The sequence below is a fragment of the Pterocles gutturalis genome, unplaced genomic scaffold (assembly GCF_000699245.1).
Source record: "Pterocles gutturalis isolate BGI_N339 unplaced genomic scaffold, ASM69924v1 scaffold6484, whole genome shotgun sequence".
In the NCBI taxonomy this organism is placed as follows: Eukaryota; Metazoa; Chordata; class Aves; order Pterocliformes; family Pteroclidae; genus Pterocles; species Pterocles gutturalis.
In genome coordinates, this window is record NW_010135577.1 from 11365 (window position 1) to 32017 (window position 20653).

General features: G+C 40.8%; 1 protein-coding gene across 1 annotated transcript in view; it reads left to right on the forward strand.

Annotated features, from left to right (window-relative positions):
- Positions 1-4831: 4831 nt before the first annotated feature.
- PXYLP1 (2-phosphoxylose phosphatase 1) overlaps positions 4832-20653 on the forward strand; it is a 33812-nt gene continuing 17990 nt past the window's right edge. The window contains exon 1 of the mRNA XM_010081947.1: positions 4832-4910. Coding sequence (XP_010080249.1) covers positions 4832-4910 — 79 coding nt within the window. The remainder of the gene's footprint in view (positions 4911-20653) is intronic.

Here is a 20653-nt window from a genome sequence, read left to right on the forward strand (position 1 = left end):
ATGCATCAAAAAGCCATTACAATTAAAAATGCTCTTCTGCAGCATAGAGACATCAGACTAGTAAGTGGGTCCCTGTGTTCTTCTGTGACTTTTCCTAAAACAATCTGTGAACCTTACTCCAAATCAACCTTAGGTTGTCTGTAGGCTTTTTGGTCTCCCTCCTAGGCTCTACAAGCTTGCCACAGAATGTACCTCTGTCAGTCTTCGGCATATAGTTACATAAAGACTTAATGCTACCTTCCTTTCTGGGCAAACTCACCATTTCTCTTTGCTGTTTCACTGCGACTGCTTTTGCTCGCTTGTATTTCAGTAGACAATGTTGTTTTGATGTACCGCATCAGATAAATACAGTAATTTTATTGAGGCTGACTTTGAAGAGTACTATTGATTATTTATGGAGACATGCTATTTTAATCAAGTAAATTCATTTAAGCTGTCATGGTGAGTCACCGTAGTAATGTGCTTACGCTTCATGCTAGATGGTAGGTTTGTATTCTAGATGGATGTGGGTGGCTTACAGGCTGTAACAGTATCAGTCGATTGGCACCGAAGTTTGGCAGTGGTGGGTTAGTGTCATGTATAACCTCACAAGCGCTTTGAAAGTGTTGATGTCAAGTTATTTTCAGTACCTGACTTAAAATAATCAAACGAAATAGTTTAGATACTCAACCCTTCAAAAAATACCTTCTCTATATTTTGCACAGGAGGAGGGGGTGCTGGGGGGGAGGTTACGTGTGGAGCACCCGCTGTCTTTTCTATATTTTGCGCAGGAGGAGGGGGTGCTGGGGGGAGGTTACGTGTGGAGCACCCGCTGGCAATACCCAGCTAGTGCTGAACAAAAAGCAGGTTGGTTGTGCCAGCGGGTCTGCTGGAGCTGTGTGCTCAGCCTGGGCTCCCAGCAGACCTGCCACGCTCCCAGCATTTCTAGGTAGTTTCTAACTTTTCCAGTGAAATGGCCTAAAACCGAGGATCTGTCTTGATCAAATTTTTCCAAGAACCTAGCAGAGGCTTGGCTAGTCTCCTGACTCCCTGGGCTGGCCCGCAGTTGTAAGGCTGTTTTTACTGTGTGGGACCATGCGATAGCCTGGCACCTTACAGGAGCATGGGTTGGCACCATCTTGTGAGAGTCGGTAAGAGCTGAGGGTGCTCTAAATGCTGTGAGTCATTCTGGCATGTTTTGATGAGTTGAGACTTTTGGATCATGTTTAAAAGAAACAGATTAATTCTGTGGGTAGGTAGCTATGCTGCAGAAGGTGGCTCAGAGGTAGCATTTTAATTATCTTCATTTGGGTATAGGATGCTTTATTAGCACCTATCCTTCAGAATATCTGGACGGCTCATGTGTGTCACGCTTATCATTAGTGTTGCCAAAATATTTGGGGTTCTGTAGGTTGTTTTTTATGAAGTCCTGCATTTAGAGAATCATAGACTCATTTAGGTTGGAAAAGACCTTTAAGATCATTGATTCCAACCATAAACCTAATGCTGCCAAGTCCACCATGAAACCATGTCCCTTGAGCACCATGCCTACACGTCTTTTAAATACCTCCAGGGATGGTGGCTCAACCACTTCCCTGGGCAGCCTGTTCCAGTGCTTGACAGCCCTTTCAGTGATGAAATTTTTGCTAATATCCAACCTAAGCTTCTCCTGGCACAGCTTGAGGCCATTTTTGGTCTTGAGCACAAGGCGTGTTCTCAGGGGTGAGCGTAAATCACCACTTTTCTGGCACGTGTCAGAAGCTGCTGCCAGCACACCGCTGTTCCCAGGGCCGAGTCCTGCCTCTTCTGCAGGGGTACGGTGCTCACTCACCTTTAAACGCAATAAACACTTATCTCCAAAGCAAAGAACCAAGGCTCATACCTGGAGACCAGCGAGGCGGTGTTGTCACTGGTGGATAGAGCTGACCTTTGAGTACCGGGAGCTTGCAGCGTGGAGCTGGCGAGGCCGGGGCATGACCCGCACTTCGGCCTGTGCGCAGAGGGAATGGTCACGATCAATATTCTCTACATGGTATGTTAGCAGCAGATGCTCTGCAGCGCTGCCGCCTCTTGCTATGTGGTAGTGTATTCTGGAGACCCAAAATGTGTTTTGCTGTGTGGTTTGGTTTTTTGATCCATCCACATGTAAAAATAGTTTTGTGGGGTGATAAGGTTGGTTAGCTTTTTGTTCCCCCCCTCAGGCTCAGTTTTATAATTCTTAGCTTATGAATGCTCACTTCAGTGAGTGTTCACAGTGCTTACTGTACTGCCTTCATCTCAGCTGTGCTGCCGAAGGGCTCCTTTTCCTTGGGGCTACCTTGTGGGCGAGCACCGAGGGGCAGGGGCTCCAGCACCCAGCTGTACGTACATTCACCTCGTTCCTGGCTGCTTGATACGAAGCAGGAGCTGATGACAGACTGTACGGACAGGCCCCCATTTAACAGCTACTCAACAGGAGCTGTTCCTATTCCTCAGCAGCTGTAACACAGCAACTTTAAATTTGTTAGCAAGCCAAAGTATCTTGAAAAGAAAAAATCCACCTTGTTTATAATATCTTGAATATTGCTAAAACTAAATGCTTCAAAATGTCTGGTCTTGCAATTAAGTTTTAAAGCTAATTAAGCTTTTTCTCTGAAACATTTTGCTAATACAAGGTGTGTCTGATCTCCTTTTTTCCAGTCTTGTAATTTTTCCTTTTTTGTGGCAACATTTTTCATGCAGCAGTGGTATTAATGAGTGTAGACTGTGCCCAAGACCTCTTGTTCCTGAGAGCTTTTTAATAGATTTTACCTTCTCCCTGCTAAGTCTAATTTTGGTTTTTCCTGTGGTTCTCCTTCTGTTCTTCCATCTGTTTGGTTTAGCTGCTTTAATCTCTCCTGGTGTTTTGTATACACTAGTCCTTACGCCTTCTACCCTTCACAGCTTTGTTTAGTTTCAGTGATTCAGTTCAGTTTGGTTTCCGCATACCGTTCACTAAGATGTTCCAGGATGAGCTGTGGGTTTGTGAAGCTGAGACTCTTAAAATTGTTCCTTCTGTCTCTCTCTCTCTTTTTTTTTTTTTTTTTAACTTTATTTTTATTACTGCTTGCACATGCCATTTATGGTGCTATTGGCATTTTGGAAAAATACTGTAATAGCTCCAGTTTCTTGCTTCTCAGAATCTCTACTTCTTTCCATTTTCCCACAGTTTCCAAATGCTGTAGACATAGCTCTCCAAGTAAAATGAGATGGAAAGACCTCAATCCTGCAAAATGTACATGCATAATACATTTAACTTAGTGCAAGCCCTGCTGCCTTCATTTCTGGAACATCACCACTATCACTCAGGGTCCCATTGCTTTGTACTATGGAAGTCGCCTTGGGCTAATATGTAGATCCCACAACTCTTGTTAAGACTAAACGCAATGGGTAAAATAAGAAATTCAGAGATTCATGAGACATTTTCAAATACTAATGAGAAAATAATTGGGGAAGAAAAAAAATCTGAATTTTAATATTGTGATTTTACTTGGTTTATCAGTGCTCAGAGAGAGATTAAAATCTTGCTGAGATGGTTAGTTTTTGGAGTGCAGAAGAGTTTTGATGTATTAATTACATGTCATTATAAACCTTTTCATTCTCAACAGCAGGAAAGAAGCAAGAGAGATCTCTTTCTGTGAGCAAATAAGTGCTGGGGCAAAAAAGAAACATTATTGGGGAAAAAAATTATTTTCTGTCACCATGTTTGGATGTGCTGTCATAAACAGAGCTCAGTTCAAAGGATCTGGGAATCTCAGATGATTTCTTTCAAGACTAACCAATTTCCTGCAACATGCTGTCAGTGCTAGGGAAAGGTATCTCTTGCACATAAGAGCAGCTGGTTGTTTTTTAAAAAAAAAAAGGTGTGTGGGAGAACACCCCCCCATCCCTTACACTGAGCCATTTTCCAATGGAAACCGGACATCTGTGAAAACAGGGCACTTCGGCAAATTCTGTGCACTTTGGGATGTCATTTTGCAAGTAGAAGTGTGTTTTTACTAATGGTGCATGCTTTGTGTTTGGGTATTTTCAGGAGAGGGCTGGGTTTTTCTGTCTTTTTTTTTAAACTTTTACAAGAAGTTATTTGTGTTTTGAAGTTTTACTAAATGCTGTTAATTTGAAATATATTGTTCTGATCCGCGTCAAACCGTTGTTTAAAAATACTGTTACACAGAATTATTCCAGGTGTTAATCTTAAATCAGTCTACTTTTCCATTCTCTGTGCAGTAGTATTGGTAATTTTTTTTCCCTTTTTATTCTCTTAAATAAGAATTGTGAACTTTGTATCAGTAAAAGGGCTACCAGTTGGAGAAACTAATTTTTAACCTGTGTTTAAAAGTATATGTGTGTGTGTGTGTACCTTTTAAATGTATTACAGGATTATTTTTGTTTCTGGGATGATTTACCAAATTGCTCTTGAGAGCCCTTAAGTAATAATGTTCTTGTTGTGATTTGCTTTGCACAGGGACAAGAGACTTTATTGTTAAAGAACTGTTCGCTGTGTTATGACATGAGCATTAACCCTGTGTTAGAAGGAGAAACCTTAATTTCATGGGAACTGGCAATTTTTTTTTTAATTTACTTGAAAGTTCTTGTAGAAATATAGTTAATCTCATAACTAGGTTGAAGACAATTTATTGATACTGTTGTTGCCCATTTGAATTTCCTCATGTGCTTGCCTTGAAGAAATAACTTGACACTGTCAGAAGGGTATTTGATTTTTCTTTGCTATAGCTGCTGCTTCCACATCTGAAATACATTTGCCAATGTTTTGTTTGCAGGAACCATTGATATATGAAGATGAAACCATGAAGAGAAAGCAGAACGAATAATAATGCTTTTCCGAAACCGTTTTCTGTTCTTGCTGGCTTTGGCAGCCCTATTAGCCTTTTTGAGCCTCAGTCTACAATTCTGTAAGTGTCCTCTCCTTTTATTTTCTAGATATAGTGGTCTATAGGTGTGTTTAAAAATGACCATACTTACATGTTTTTTTAAGCATTCTTTCTGTATTATAATATCTGTTGGGTTTTGATTTGGTTTTGTTTTTTTTTCAAAAATAGGAAAATGAATGTAGAAATAAAAATAATTGTGTGTGCCCTCTAGGAATCCATGTGATCTAGAGACTTTTCAAATCAGGCTGTCTCAGAAAAAAATCTGAATTTTGTAATGCAGTTAAGTGATTGAATGTGATTGTATCCTTCCATGAAAGCAGACAAAACACATCTGAGTAAAGACTGCTGCAATTCCTATTTCGTGTTGCATCAGACCAGACAGGATTTGAGAAAGCTGCTGTGGGAGGGTTGAGTGTTGGAACTTCTCCTTATTTGTGCCCTCACATTAGGAAACTTTAAACAGTTGAATTGGCTCATCACAAGTGACTGGTTTGTTTAAGAAAAAGATAAATTATGTTGTGCTTCAGATCAGTTAATCACGGGTCATTCCAGAGGGCTGTCATTTAGGGGTGGCTGAGGAGGAAGGTGGTGCTGAGCGCAGGTTAGTGGATGTTGACAAATGGCCATTGCCCCACACTGCTTATCAGCTGGCAAATGTTATCATTCATGAACTAGTTAAAGTCACACTGTGTGTAAATCTAATATGTACTAATCCACGCCAATGTAATTAGTTGCTGCTAGAAGGCAAGGAAAAATGCCTGTCGGTAGTATAGGTTAACATTCTGTGTTGTTGTTGTTGTTATTATCTTGCATGACATATTTAAGGCAAGACTGCTGTAATGCTCGGTGGTCCTTCTGTTCTATGCCTTTTTTTAGTATCCATGGTGTAAAAAATGAAGAGGATTACTTTTATTTAGAATGGGGTTTTTTTACGTATGACAGACAGTTAAAACAAAAAAACCCGACAACTTTGTGGTTTTACATTTTATTTTTTTGTGTTTCAACTCGTCTTATTTTAACACAGGTACCTGGGCTCTGAATAACTTTAAGCCTCCGATGGGTGCCCGCCGGTGGGTCAGGCTGCAGCGTGCTTTGCCCATTGGGCTCTTTACGGCTCTGCCCTTGGTGTTATGTGGTTGGTTACCAGTTGTGCATCGGGTGAAGGTCCTAGAGGAACTTCAGCTGAAATATGGAACTGAATTGTTAACAAAAATCCGCTTTATTTAGAAATGAGGAGGTAGGCATATAGGAGAGTGAATCGCATTTCATCAGAAGAGGAAGTTATTTTCTACTTAATTAGAATATAACATTTGTGCAAGAGGAATTATAAACGATAAAGATGTTCGAGGGGTGCTTTAAAAAGCACTTGAGCTACAGCAAGCAGCCATCATGAATCTTAGTGCCAATACCAAAATACATATAGAAATTTTTACATAATGAGAACTGCAGTACAGGCTAGCAGCAACCAAGTAGTTTAAGACATACAGGGAGCCTGATGTTTTAACTTCTACCAGCTTCAGCTTGTAGAGAGATTAGTTCAAACTCGGAACAAAGACCATCGCCAGTGCAAAGACAAAACTCTCTTTTTCTGTCACCATATAAAACTACTATGGAAACCAGCTGGAGTTTGGAGAGTTTAAAAACCAAACCAAAGTCTTAAAGCCAAAACCATTTTTTCCTCTCTAAGTGCAAAACAATTCACTACCCGCAAAATTATATTAGGGTCTGCAAGTGAGCTGCTTTCAAATTAAACATAGCTGTAAATTTTCAGTTGTCTCCAAATAGTTCCTGACTAGTTATAACACTAAACCAATAAAACACTTGATTCCCAACTTGAGCTTTTAAAGAAATGGGCATGCAGATATTGGAGGAAATACTTGCAATGAGATGTTAATGGCAGCATAGTTTCAGTACTGTCTTAGAGAAGAATGTTTGATCAGCATCCATGTCTAATATAAATATCTAAAATTGCTGTGTTGATAAAAGTGGACCAAGTACTGGCACATGGTGACCCACAGGCTGTGTCAAGGCAGTAAACCCCCACCTGAGAAACTTCAGAACATCCTTCAGAAAACATCTGTCACCCCTCCGACACTTCATGATATGGAGCACTTTACTGTGATAGTCCCAGACTTTGAGACTGCTGGCATTTTGTACGTTTTAATTTTTAAATAGTGTAGAAAAATTACAGTGTTAAAACTCCAAAAATGTTCCACTGCTGGCTGAAAGCATGCTATGATGTCTCTGGTGGATGATTATATCAATGAGAGTTTTTGTTTGGGAAACCCGTTGGGTCGGGTGACCGGTTGACTTCCAAACCAAGTATGACTGATCGCTCAAAGTTTTATTGGGAATTGTCATTGTTTCCTTCTTGTTTTATGTTTGGGGACATAGAAAAGAGAGGAGAAGTATTTTCCTTATAGTATTTATCACTCCACACATGTTTTTATTTTTCCCTTCTTTGTTTATGTAAATGGTCATTGTTGTAAAATGATTTAAAAGTTTGTGCTGGAGAGAAAAGGAGAACTGGTTTTGGTAGACTTTTCTGTTAGACTGTTCTAAAATGGAGTGATGTTGTTTTTCTCTTAAAAGGCTTCAGTGCTTTGCTTTGTCAGAAAAACTGCAGAATGGAAAAATGAACTGTGCTAGATTGTGAGCTGTATTTTTGCCTCTGTAAATATTATCTGTAGTGCTGTTGACTAAAACTGGGCAGTTTACTTCTGTACAAACAAAGGGAATGCAAGTTGGGATACTTTATTCTTTTTTGCCAGAGGAATAGGTTGCAGTGGTTGAGGTCTGCCTTCCTCTGTGCTGTGAAAAGTGCCCAGAGCAGCACAAAGGGGTTGTAAATGCAGCGGCCGGGGAGTTCCTATGGTGCACAGATGGAGGATGGCAGCGCAGCTGGATTCACCTGTGTTGTAAGGGATGTGTCAGAATCCAGCTGTGGTCCTGCAGCCTCACACTGAAGGGAAAAGGCATAATTTGAGGCCCTAGTGATGTTAATTACATTGGTTAGCCCTTAGGTCAGCTCAGGAACAGAAGGTAGCAAGTATGCCTGAACAGCTGCTTTTTTCCCCCCTCTTAAGACTGGTGTAGTACATGAGAACCCAGTGACTGGGCAAGCACAGACCTTCCAGTACATTGGGACATCTGTGACCAACTGCGGAAGCCTGAAGGTCGGTCTCCTCCGGATATCTCAGCTATTTATCTTTGAATTACCTTGAATAAACCAAACTGAAAGGAAATTTAAAGGCTAGCTGATAAGACGCCACATGGAATCTCTGTAACATTTACTTGACAGTGACTATGGGTTTTTATTTTTTAATTGAGTGCATGTAAATAAATTTTTTCAACACAGTCAATACCTTTGTTTATTTTGTTTTTTTATTTCTATTTACTGAAAGCCTAAGGAAAGGAACAGTCAACAGAAGAGGACTAAAACTGTAGTGGGGAAGCAGCTCTTTCAGCAAGGTATTTAACCCTGTGGCCAGCATAACTTGCAGCCTCCCTTTGAGCCTGCCTGGTTCAGGCACTTGCAGAATGGTGAAGTCCTTGGCTCTCAGACAGGTCCTGCATATGGAGCTTCTCTTCTGCTTTGAAGTTTGTTTCTCCAAATACTTTCATCGTTTGGTCAGTGCCTCAGGCCTCTCTTTCGATAAAAAGAATTCTGATAATCTGCAACTGCTTTTTAGGATGTTGGCAGCTACTCTGGCAGGGTACTGGTTCCCATGTGAAGTTTGAGGAGGTTTTTTTTTTTCCCTTTTAAGCACTTTCTCTGCCTTGATGGTTCAAGCTTGGATGCTGGTGTGTCCGCATGTCTGGAGATGACATTTTGCTTCTCCAGTAATAATTTCCCTCTACTTTCTGTCGTCTGATTTTGCATGGGAGGTTTGGGTTTTACAGATGAGTCATAGGAAACAGAAATGAGGATTCTCCACAAGGAAAAGTGGAGTTTTATTTTATTGGCTTAGGTGCTGCAGGCAGCTCTTATTTTACGAGGATGGTGAGGGCACCATATGCAGCCCTGCCAGGACGTGTCCTGGAGGAAGGGATTGCTGTGTTGCTGCACAGCCCCTCCTGGAAGCCTGTTTGCTTGAGAACGTGCTTCCTCAGCTTGGGAAGCTGGAGCTGTGGCACTGCCGGGCTGCCACGTCCCCTGTCCCCACCCCAAAGCAGAGTAGGGTGTGAGCTGCACCCGCAGCCCCCTGCCCAGACACTACCAGTAGCGTGCCGAGAGGAGCTACGCAGGCTGGGGAAAAAATGGGTGAGTTGGGTTTTTCCAGAACTTAGTTTCTGAAGGAGAAGGGGAAAAAAAAAAACCCCAAGGCATTCAGTAAAAAGATAATATAAGCTTCTGACTGTTTCTGGACAGAATACATGTCCTTACCATCTCTCTCAGGTGAATTCCTTACCAGCTCTTACTGTGCCTTACCAACAAACAGCAGCTACTCATGTTTCGTATTTTAAGAATATAAGTTCTTCAGTGGAAGGAAAGAAGAGTATTGCATTTTGCTGACTTATGCAACAAACTATATTTAAAAAGCCACAACTTTAGAACTATTGATGCAGAGAACTTGTTTTTGTCATGTGTTACCATCATACAAAATGAAAAGAAGACTAGATATCTCCCTTCCTGAATTTTGCCTTCAAGCTCATAAGCATGGCAGATTTTCCACTAATGAGAAGTCTCTCTGGGTTTTTTGAAAGTACTAATTTAGTCTGAATTTAAGATTAAAGGGAAAAACAACCCACAAATAATATATCCAAGGCTGTGTACATTTTAGTAGCGAAGGAAGAAAATTAACTGTAAATATACAGATTTTTGTTAAAGATTATTTTTATGTTGTAACTGGAGACTAAAATAACTTTGTGTTTCTCAAAAGGTGTGGTATCATGTACCAGTCCAGAAATTAACCTTTGAAGGGGGAGGAGACATGCTGAATACTTGTGAATGATGCTATGGGAGAGTCTTATCTTCTCCCACAAAAATAGAGCAATCATTTTCAAGTATCTGCTTTAAATATAGGTCATGTTAAGTTGCTTCAGACAGGATTTGACCAGTAGAAGTTACTTGGCAGGCTAGAGAAGTTTATAATCTATTTAAAATATATATTTTGGTATGAGCTGTTAAAAATATAATTGAAGGCACCTGTAAATAAAGCCGAATACTTGGCAAAAACTGACATCAAGTTATTAGTTAAACTTCAGCAAATCCTTATTACAGTGTTGGGTTAAATCTAGAGGGAAGCAAACAAAACTGGAAAATAATAAGCATATTGACATCATGTTTCTCCAAATCTAACTCAAATATTGGTCCTAATACCTGCAGGAAAGTTTGAAAGTGTTGAAATTTGTGCTTCAGTCTTTTAATAATTATAGTGACACATATTGCAATTATTTTAAATATGTGAAAGGGTCAATGACTGTTTGTAAGGACAGTCTCATAGGTATGTGCCTGTCCTTAATTTGAGTTTTGAGTGGATAGTAAATAGCAAAGAAAAATAAATATGCTCAGTAGGAGAAAAAAAATGTTATGCTTACAGTAATTAATATTTCCATTAGTCTTCACATAGACTAATACTTAATTCTAATCTTAATTCTCTCGCTGTATATTTAACCTGGGAGTGGACTCTGTTTCATTGCTAATGGTTAAGCTATCTTTGTTGATACCTTTGCTGTAGTTCCTTGTTCCTGCTTCCTGCCAAACTGGGCTCTTGCACTAATTGCAAATAATAACACAAATAAGATCCACCAGAGGATGATCTGTGTGTTATATGCAGTTGTATGTTATTTAAACAAATTTGACCTATGTTTCTTTCAAGGACATGAGTTTGTCTTTCTCTCTACCATGGAGCCCTGCTGTTTTGAGATACTTGGGTTTGTCACCAGAATGGGGCTAGAAAAGTAAACGAGGGTAAAATAAGAAATGAGGAAGGATATAAATTTTCTTCATTGTGACTGCATGACAGACCTATAGGTTTCTTCTGGGAAGATGTGAGGCAGGTCTTTGCTTCGCCTGAAGCACTCCTCAGAGAGCAGCCCTCCTCTTGGATTTTGTTCTTGTGGCGGCCCAAAAGGTGGAAATATCTCCAGACCAAGAGGCTCCCTGAGGAATGGCTGTGTTCCTTACTGACCTGGGCTATTAGTTTTTTTGCAAATCAATGATGTGCCAGTGTGACTGCTAGAAGCTCTGTTGCAGTTGAACTCTTACAACCATGTGCATAGCTCGATTCCTTGCATGAGAGTCTTAGGAAGTAGTAGTAGACTTTTTGAGGAACTAATAGAAGATGATTGCACAGAGTTTTCTTCTGGTAACTCAGTTTTTAAAAATTTTTTTTTCCTACCTTTTCTGATATTGCAGTCGTTTTACAGTCCTGTGAGCTTGTTTATGTTCCATTAGTCTATTATGAATTCAGAAGAGGTATTTTTGGAACCATTGCTTAGGACTGTCTGGCATTGCAGTTGCAGACAATTTGAGATCTAGTACACAGAATAAGTAGCTCAGATTTGCTGTAGAGCTTTAAGAAATGCTCTGATTTTTTTTTTTAATATAGAATATACATCTTGTTCCTATGCCATGTTTTCTTGCTCCTTTTTTTCCTTCTACGAGTCAGTAGTTGCTTGCTTTTTTACATCAATTAGATCTCAGAAAAGGTCAGTGTTTGCTTTAATGTCTATCAACTTGATAATGGCCATTTTCAGGTAAGACATGGGACAGTGAAGAAATTTGGACTTTTTTTTTTTCTTTTAATATTTGCTTAGTCATAACCAAGCTTTAGTACATGGTTCTAGTCAATGTGTGTCACTTTTAAACCGTTTCCGGTTGACTGGACAATGGCTTGAACAACCTGATTTGAGTTAGCCCTGCTTTGAGTGCTGGCTTGGAGCAGATGACCTGCAGAGGTCCCTTCCAACCTAAGTGATTAGTTTATTCAGCAGCAGTAGATGAGGTGAAATATTTATTTATTGATTTATTAGCAACTATTTTTTGTTGTTTAAAATGTCAGGGGTGTTACCCTGATCAACTCAACAAAAGCTCATTAATCCAGTTCTCTGCTATTCCTTTTTCATAGCTCTCTAATCCTGAGGCAGGCTGCCTTACAGATAACTGCAGATGTGTTTTGGATTGGTATGTGTGTCTTTTAAAGGCAAAAAAAGGTCCTAGGATTTTTCCATAGCTGTATACTAACCTGAACTGTGTTTTAACACCTGTAACAGTGTTTTTAAATTTTGAAGTTCAGCTCCTTGTCCCCTCGCTATAGGCTGCCTACCTTTGTACCTTTGGGATTTTTCATGTTTTATTACAGAGATGATCACCTCAAAACAAAGCCTGGGTGTCTTAATATGAGAAGGTAAAAACAGCCTTGTCACACTGCTTTGTTTTAGTACAAGCCCTGTGTTAATCTTTTGTTGGCCACTCTGATGTTAGTTTTCTGAGAATTCATAACCAATTCACACTGCATGAGCTTTATCCCTCTTACTTTACTTGTATCAGAGCTTTTAAGACAGTGCTATCCATTAACCTCAAATGAATTCCTCATCCATTAGTTGCTTGCTGTCCTTTGGTTGAGATTTGTGTTCTGCATCTTCACCAGAGGAATGTTGTGACCCCAGGCTCCCTCCCCTTCTTGTTCAGAGTGCGGGCACAGAGTCTCAACTGGAGTGTACCAGGAAAATGATCTTAACATCAGCAGGTATACTGCAGTCGAGTTCCCCCCCATTCACGGGTCATGTGCAGTTGTCAGGAAAGCATGGACAGTTACTTAAACTTTAGATTTGATTATAGATTTGTTTTTCTGAGCTGTGCTTTATGCCTGCCTTAATCCCCACTGTGCTGCTGCAAACTAAGTTGAAAACCATTGGTTTGATGGATGTGCTGGTTCTCCTGTATGTATCTGTTTCAGATATACTTAATATTCTTCAGATAATTGTAGTTCATGTTTCTTCATAGTGCTCATAATTTTCCTCTTGCAATTTATCTGCCAGGCAGTTTTGTTCTTTTATCTGTGCTTTTGCTGGGCTTTCATTGCTGAAATGATGTATTAACTTATTCAATCCAAAGTGTCTCATCATTTGACTGTGAAGATTTTTGAAAAACTTACTGTGTGCTCTTGGGTTTGTGTATCTTCTGTGATTAATAACGTTTGTTAAGCTGTACTGATTTTGAAGATTTTAATGCCTGGAGGCAGTTTTTTATTGCTTTTTTTTTTTATAAAAAAACCGAACAAGAGTAATCTCTTCCCGAAGTTACTTTCCTTTTAAATTTTCAAAGCTCACTCACTGAGAGAAAAGCAATGCTTGCACATGCTAAATGGCATTGTGGTTTCCTTGTTAATGAGTTAGGGTCTAAGCAGTTTGTATTTAAAAGGTTGAGGCTTTTGTGGACTTGCTCCATGAAATATGAAGTCTTGGAACGTGGAAGTGATCTCTCGTTATGATTTTTGTGAGATGATTGGATTAAAAGAGATGAAACCCTAGGTACCTGGTATATTTTGGGTTTACCAACTATGCACGTTAATACTGGATGCAGACAAGCAAGAAGATTCACCATCTTCCTCTAAGCTGGTTTATGGCATGTGTCCTAAAGACGTCAATAATTCTCTGATCCAGAGAACTCTGTTCTGAATTCCTGAGATTAATGACTATGTCTATCATTACAGGCTTCCCAGTGCCAAAATCTGTCAGGCTCTACTGTGTTAAATATGTTGTTCTGGGGTTTGCTGCTAGCAAATGCATGGCGGCGTTCTGTGTCCTGGTGTTGGCAAGGACAAACAAGTGAGCTGGCTTGGCTGGGGTAAGCAGCGGCATATGGTGTTGAGATGGCTTCCCTGAGCGGGTCAGTTCGTGGACGGAAAACAGTTGGGATTAGATGTGAAACAGAATGGTGCTAATTTAATGCAGTCGTTAAAATATTGATTTGAATGCATAAGGCTTTTTATCTCGGAAGGACACTGCTGTAGGGAAGTGCCAGATGTCTGTGGATTGTGTTTGAGTGGTGGCATTAACATATTAAACAGTTTGTGTCCTGTGCCTTTGCAGAGGCTGTGGCTGAGCCGTAGACATGGGGGGTGTTCCTGCCTTTTGGGTGGTGGCCCTTGGAGAGAAGGAGATGACTGTGTCTGACCCAGGTGTGCAGATGCGGATACTGCTGAGAAGTGCAGAAAGCAGCTCTGCTGAGAGGTGACAGGAAGATGCTTTTACCAGTGAGCAGATGCACAGAATTTGTTGCAGCCCAAAAAGCTGCCAGCTTGGTGATATGAAACCGGGGGCGTAACGCTTGGAATGATGTCGTGGGCAGAGCAAAGGTGTGCTTTTAAACCCTGTTATTTCTTTGTTTTTACCCATGTATTTTGCAATTTCAATTTCAATACCTAGATGTTCTAGTACGTGCCCTAATAAAAGTTGACTTGAATTTAAAAAGCCATTCTGAATATTTTGGGATGCTGTCTAAGGAAAGCCCTGAGGAAAAGAGGCAACGACGTGCACTCGGAGCTCTAGATGACTCTATGCCCCTATCATTTGGTCTTTTTAAGGGTGGAAAAGGCCATTTTCTTTATCTAGGATGATAGAAAACAGTTGTGCAAACTTCCTTTTCATACCCATTTGAGGAGTGAGATCTTAGTAGCTAGAGTTAGTGAATTCCTTAAAGAACAAGCACGGGGGAGCATGCGTGTTGCAGCAGCAGAGAGCTGGTGTCAAAGATGTAAAGTGTTAGCGACAGATTGCCAGATCACAGAACAGGAGCAACTGCTGAACTGGCTTGAACTCTACTGTATGGGGGACGTTTTTGTGCCGTTCTCAGCTGCTGTAGATGAAAAGATCACAGTAAGCCAGAGGATTTGCAGTCCGTGTTCCTGAGAAAATACTTGTTGCCATGTTTTCTTCTGCTATGTTGAACACTTAGTGTAGCTGGCCTCTATGTCTGTGTTCAGTTCACATGTGAAATCTGCCAAGTGTCTTTTATTCAGTCATGATGTAATCACTGCTGCGCAGCTTCCCACTCTGGTATTTGTGAGATCCAAAAAATATACAGGACAAAAAGAAAAAACAAAGGTCACCACCCACAGGCAAATTATGGCAGTAGCATTCAGGATATTGTGTCCTGCAGCTACGTTTTCATGTTGACCTTTATTTTGAGACAATACTATGGAAATGGGAAGAGTCACCGACAGTTTCTGAATACAACTGATAAAAGCTGTTTTGAAAATCTGTTCCAGGACAATTCAGCTGGGTTAGTTCGTTTACCAGTTCTGTAGACAGAAGCAGGACAGAGCTTTAACATTTTGCTGTAGCGCTTATGAATCTTGTTAGATAAGTAACAACAGCTGGATTGACTCTATTTAGAAAAATAGTGCTTTCAGGCCATAAAAAACTATTTAATCTTTATATACTTAAGCCTTGTTTGGTAGCCTTCGGGACAGTGATTTGATATAGTCAAAGTCATCTCGCAGCCTGATGAGACACGGCAGCTATGCAGATCCATCGATAGGAATGACTTCATGTACAGCATCGTGGTGCCGGCTGTGTAACACTTCTGATTGTGAACCCTGACGAGCCTGTGGGAGGCAGGGGACCAACAGAACTGCTTCATTGTAAGCAGTGGTGGGACTGTTTTTGCATCTTGTCACTAAATAACCAGGAGCACGAGCAATATCTGACTTGAGTAATGTGCTTACAGACCAGGAAATCTGTCTGTCTGTCTAGATGTCTAGTAGGGACCTCCCCTGCCTCCTTCAAATCGACTGGGGAGCCAAGCAGGGAGGTAATTAGTGAGACGTTGGTAAGGAAAAGCCTTATTATGCATAAATCTTTATTGGAAAGAAAGGAGTGCATTTAATTGATGAGAATATAAATCTTTTCTATGTTAAACAATGTAGGGTTTCATTGCACAAATATAAAATAAAATGCAGAGAGTAATTTTTCACTTTGGGAGGAGAAGTGGAAAATGACTGTCCTCTCTAGACCTTGAAAAGGCTTGGGCTTGCAGTCAGCATTGCTGTGTTATTGCTGTGGAGCTGCAAATCCTGGCAGCTATTTAAGCAATGCCATATGCCCTTCTGAATTGTCGATTGAAAAACAATTGGGAGGGGAACCCCTAAACTATAAAGCTCTTTTCAGAGCCACATCTGGACTCAATCATTGCAAACGCCCATTGTATAATTTAATGTGTCTGATTAAATTTGGTCTCAAAAACGTAACACTACAAGGCCTGCCATGTTGTGCTTTGGTACAGAAAAGATTTTCATAATGTGTTTATTTTCCTTGTGTAATTCAGATTGGGACCCTGTAAAAAATCAGCAAAGCATGCAGTTAATGCAGCTGGAAAGAAGAAATCTGTTCTCAGAAATCCTGGTGTGGATTGTTTATGTTTGGTGGTCATCTGTCTTTGTTCTATTTATTTTTGAATGTGAATGCTCAGACAAGGCACCTCCCCCCCCACCAAGTTCCCAACTTGTGATCTAGAAGATAGGCAAATAGGCCTTGACCCACTCCTGGAAAGGGACAGGGGATTTGGCTATTTCTGACCAAGTTTGTGAAAAACACCTGAGAAAAGCAGCCAGTTGACAGTAGCTCTCATTTGTCCATATGGATATTTGCATCTCCAGTGGAAAGCTTTAGGCATTGGAAAACCAAGAAGGCTGAAAACTCAACTAGTGTTAGAGTGAAGAATAAGCTCTTGGTTGCATTTCGTGCAGTAAAATTGATATCAGTATTGATTGGTGAAGTTAAGATGCCCTTCAAGTTCCAGCTACAATTGTATTATGATTGTTCCAAGGAGGAAGAAGGGATTGTGTTGTGAAAGCTCATACTGGGACACACCTATAGACCCTCATTTTGTTCAACTGCAATTTAGTTTGTCTTGTATTTGAGCTTGTGCGTGGCAGAAGACCACTGTGAAGTCTATGGTTTTTTTCCTTATAGCCTACTATAAACAAGGTTTCCTTAAAAACACGCACATTAAAAAAAGACAACAAATCACAAAACACTAGAGTTCACACTCATTCCCCCTCAATCAGATCTGACTTCCACCAAATTAGCTGAGGTACATCTGTGACCTCCTAGCCCTCCTGGGTTTCCATTTTCTGCTGGTAAACCTGTGATATACAGGATGCTTCTGAAAACTTCTTTCTCCTATTCTTTAAACAGAGAAAGAGCAGTTTTATTTACTTAGTTATTTAATTAAAAGTGTCTCAGGCTTCTAGGGGGAAGACTGCCGTGTAGTACAGAGAAGTTATTGCAAAAAAAAAAAAAAATTAACCAAACCTTAAGGAACTGGAAAAAATGATGGTAAATAGAAGACTTCAGGTAGCATTTCTTTAGATTTCTTCTTTCCAGTAGATATGTCTGTCTCAGCCTTGGACTGGTGATTTTCCTCAGGTTACAAAAAGTATCAGAGAAAATGTAGCAAGTAAACAAAAAAAGAAGTGTTTATTTTCACTGTGAGCTAAATAATATCAAGTTGCTATAGCTGTTGGTCTTGTTAGTTGTACTGTCTGCTGCAGTTTTTCCTCTAATGATGTCTTTGACAGTCTTTGAAGGATAGCCGAAGCGCCTTTACTTTTAGGTGTTTATTGACAGCACACGTGGCTTGGGCTGATGTTTTCTAGCGGTCAGCTCGATAATGATAACGTGATGCTGAAGCTGAGTCGGGTTAGCACAGCAATAACACGCGTCCAGCAGGCAATGCAGAGCCGTGCAAGCTGCCGTCGAGGTGTTGCCGTTCCTGGGGTGCGTGCTGTGCTTCCCTAGTGAGGCTCTGCCCCAGTGAGGACTGGGATTGACTGCTGCGTGTGTCTCCGGTAGGTAAAATAAGAAGCAAGGCTTCAGGTGAAGTGTTGGTGGACAGTCATTACCTATGTGCCTTAATTGGAATGACACTGCTCCTCTCATAGGCAAAACATGATACCAGTATATGGCAGTTGTAAAAACTGTGTCGTGCAGCATGCATGAGGGTATAGGCAAAACATGATACCAACATATGGCAGATGGAAAAACTGTGTCGTGCAGCATGCATGAGGGTTGGGCTTCCCTGCCAGGGGCTGGAAGTTTTCTCTTTGGCCATGATAAAACAATATCTGTTTATCCTATATCTTCAAGCTTCCCTGCCAGGGGCTGCAGAATGCTGCCTTGCTGAAGAACTGTTAAGGCAATGCTGAAGTTTTCTCTTTAGCCATGAAAAAACAATATCTGTTTATCCTATATCTTCATTCAAATTTCCCGTGAGTATTTTCCCAGGTGGAGGAGAGTGATTCCCCATGTTGCCTGTGCTGGTCCCATCCCCACCGTGTTTGGGGTTGAGGGCTGGCTGTGGCCAAGTTCTCCAGGTGGAGGGAGGGAGCAAGGGAACTGGTGCTGCAGGCTCTGTGATGACTGGGTCCGCGAGAATAAAAGAAAAGGGAAATCCACCTCTTGTCTTTATTAAATCACAAGAAATCATTTGGAAAGGAAATGGGACTATAACTTCTGTGGTGTCACTTTGAAACAGAAGATGTAGATTAAGGAACACGAGGAAATACAAACTTTGTGCTAAAGAGCAGAATTTTAAAAGCAGAGCTTTTCCAATATTGACCCAGATAATGCTGAAATTTACCTTACAAGGATCAGTGCACCAAAATGGAAAAAAAAACACTCAACTTGATGAATTTAATAAATTTCTCTTGACAGGTTAGTGTTTACATCTAAGAATTCAAAATACAATGCTCTGTTCCACATCTGCTGCAGCATTCCTCATTGTCTTGAAAAGTAATTGCTATTTTTGCTGTAGGAAGGGAGATGTCAATGTTTACCCGATAGATCAATAGAACTGTTCTAGTGGGTTTTAACTTCTGGTGTCAAAATATGTTGCAATGAAGGCTGTTGCCGAAATCTGTGGTTCTGCAGTATGAAGGGCATGTGTTCACGGCTGCCATAGCAAGCGTTTTTCAGCACTTTTGATTAGAAGCACTGGCTTGAAAAGAATGTTTATTCAGTGATGTCTGCTACGTGGTTGCTACACTTATAAATACTTTTCATGAATATTTTTTAAAGTCTATCTCAGAACTTGAAACATAGGGTGCTGGCGAAAGGATTGTACTGTAAGTCAGCAGTCTCTTTGAAATTCTCAATTAATGTGATTGCTCTTACAGAAAGAAGGAAGAACAGCGGCAGCAATCCAGAAACTGAATGTTATGTCCAAGAGGTGTATGAGTCTGGGCGTGACTTGGTCTGTAGCTCACCACTAGTGCTGAATGTTTGCAAATTCTTGGAAACCCAGAGGAAGGGATCTGCAGTCTCAGTTCACTGTTTGCTCCCATTTGGTGGCTCAGTGAATGCAGCGAGGTTGGAAATTCCTGCCCACTTCTGTAATGAGGTTGATGAATTTGTACTTGGAGTCAGCCACTTTCAGACCCTTGGTTTGGTAACATTTTTAAGTGTATAAGAGAGGAAGTGCTTACCTCTGCTGCCCAGCTGCAGTTGCAACGTGAAGGCTGTACCTGTGTGACCTGCAAACACATACTATTGCTAGGTTGATGTGTTGCGGAGAAGTTACCCTCCAAGGGACCTTCTTTAGCTTGTCAGGGATTTGTCAAAGCAGAGCTTTTTGTTGGTGCTCTTCTAGGTTGAATTTAGGTGTGTTCCCCGCAGCCCCCGCTGTTCTTTTTTTTTTTCATTACCCACCTTTCTCGTAGCTTCATACACTTTTTTTTTTTTCTTTGGAGTGGTGCTCAGAGAAATTAGGAGCACTGTGGGAAGAAAACCTTGGAGCCTGGAGCCTGCCCTGCAGCAGAAAGGGCAGCAGTGGCGTAGGGAGCTGTCTGTAGAGAATACACCTGTGCTTCAGGGGCTCTGCTCCCCCTGCTCCGGAACAGGCAGGAGACACAGCAGAAGTGCCGAAAAGGGAAGGGCAGATGCTAGGGGAAGAAGGGATGTGGTGAAAGGCTCAGATATGGATGTGGACAGGTTTTATATAAATGTAGCATTTGTCATCAGGTTCTGTAGGGTGAGTGGTTTGATTTAAAGTAAAAATTGCTGGAGGTTTTTTTTTAATTAAACTGCACATTCTTAATAAATTAAAAGACAGTGAAAATTTAAGAGAGACTTATGTAAAAGATTAGTAGCTCCATTTATATTTTATATAAATATAAAATCAGAAGCTTAGGAGAAGCTTATGTTCACAGGCTTAGAAAGCCTTTTTAAATACTTTTATGGTTGTTTTTCTTAATAGTACTTGATAGATTGACCAGCATGAGGCTAATAAGCCTTTTTCGTTTGTGTGATTACTCAGCATTCAAATACAGCACATTAGTGCTGGTGGCATTGTGCATTATGTATGAAGGCGCTCACTGTTAATACAGATCATAGTCTGAGACTTGCAAAGCCTTTATTTAGCTGTACAAAAGAATAAAATGAGAAAGGTGGATTGTGTGTCACACAGGCCTATTTGAATTTCATTGATGTCCAAATACGTATTCGTAATCTAAGGCAGAGCTCTAAAAGCGACCCTAGGGACGTGCTCCTCGGGGGTGAGCGCAGGGTGGCAGGGATGAACCCGGGGTGGCAGGGTGTTGGAGCTCCCGCAGCGCTGTGCCCAGGTGCCTCGCTTCCAAACCCACAGCGAGTACCTTCAGTGTTGCACTAAATGCTCTTCAGCCCATGTGCACCTTTACCTACCTTTTCCAGATTGTTTTTCTTGCTGCACACATCTTTGCCTTTTCCCCCCATCTCACTTGTTTTGAAGCATTCATGCCTCTTTCTGTTTTTTCTTCCCTACAGTTCTTTTCTAG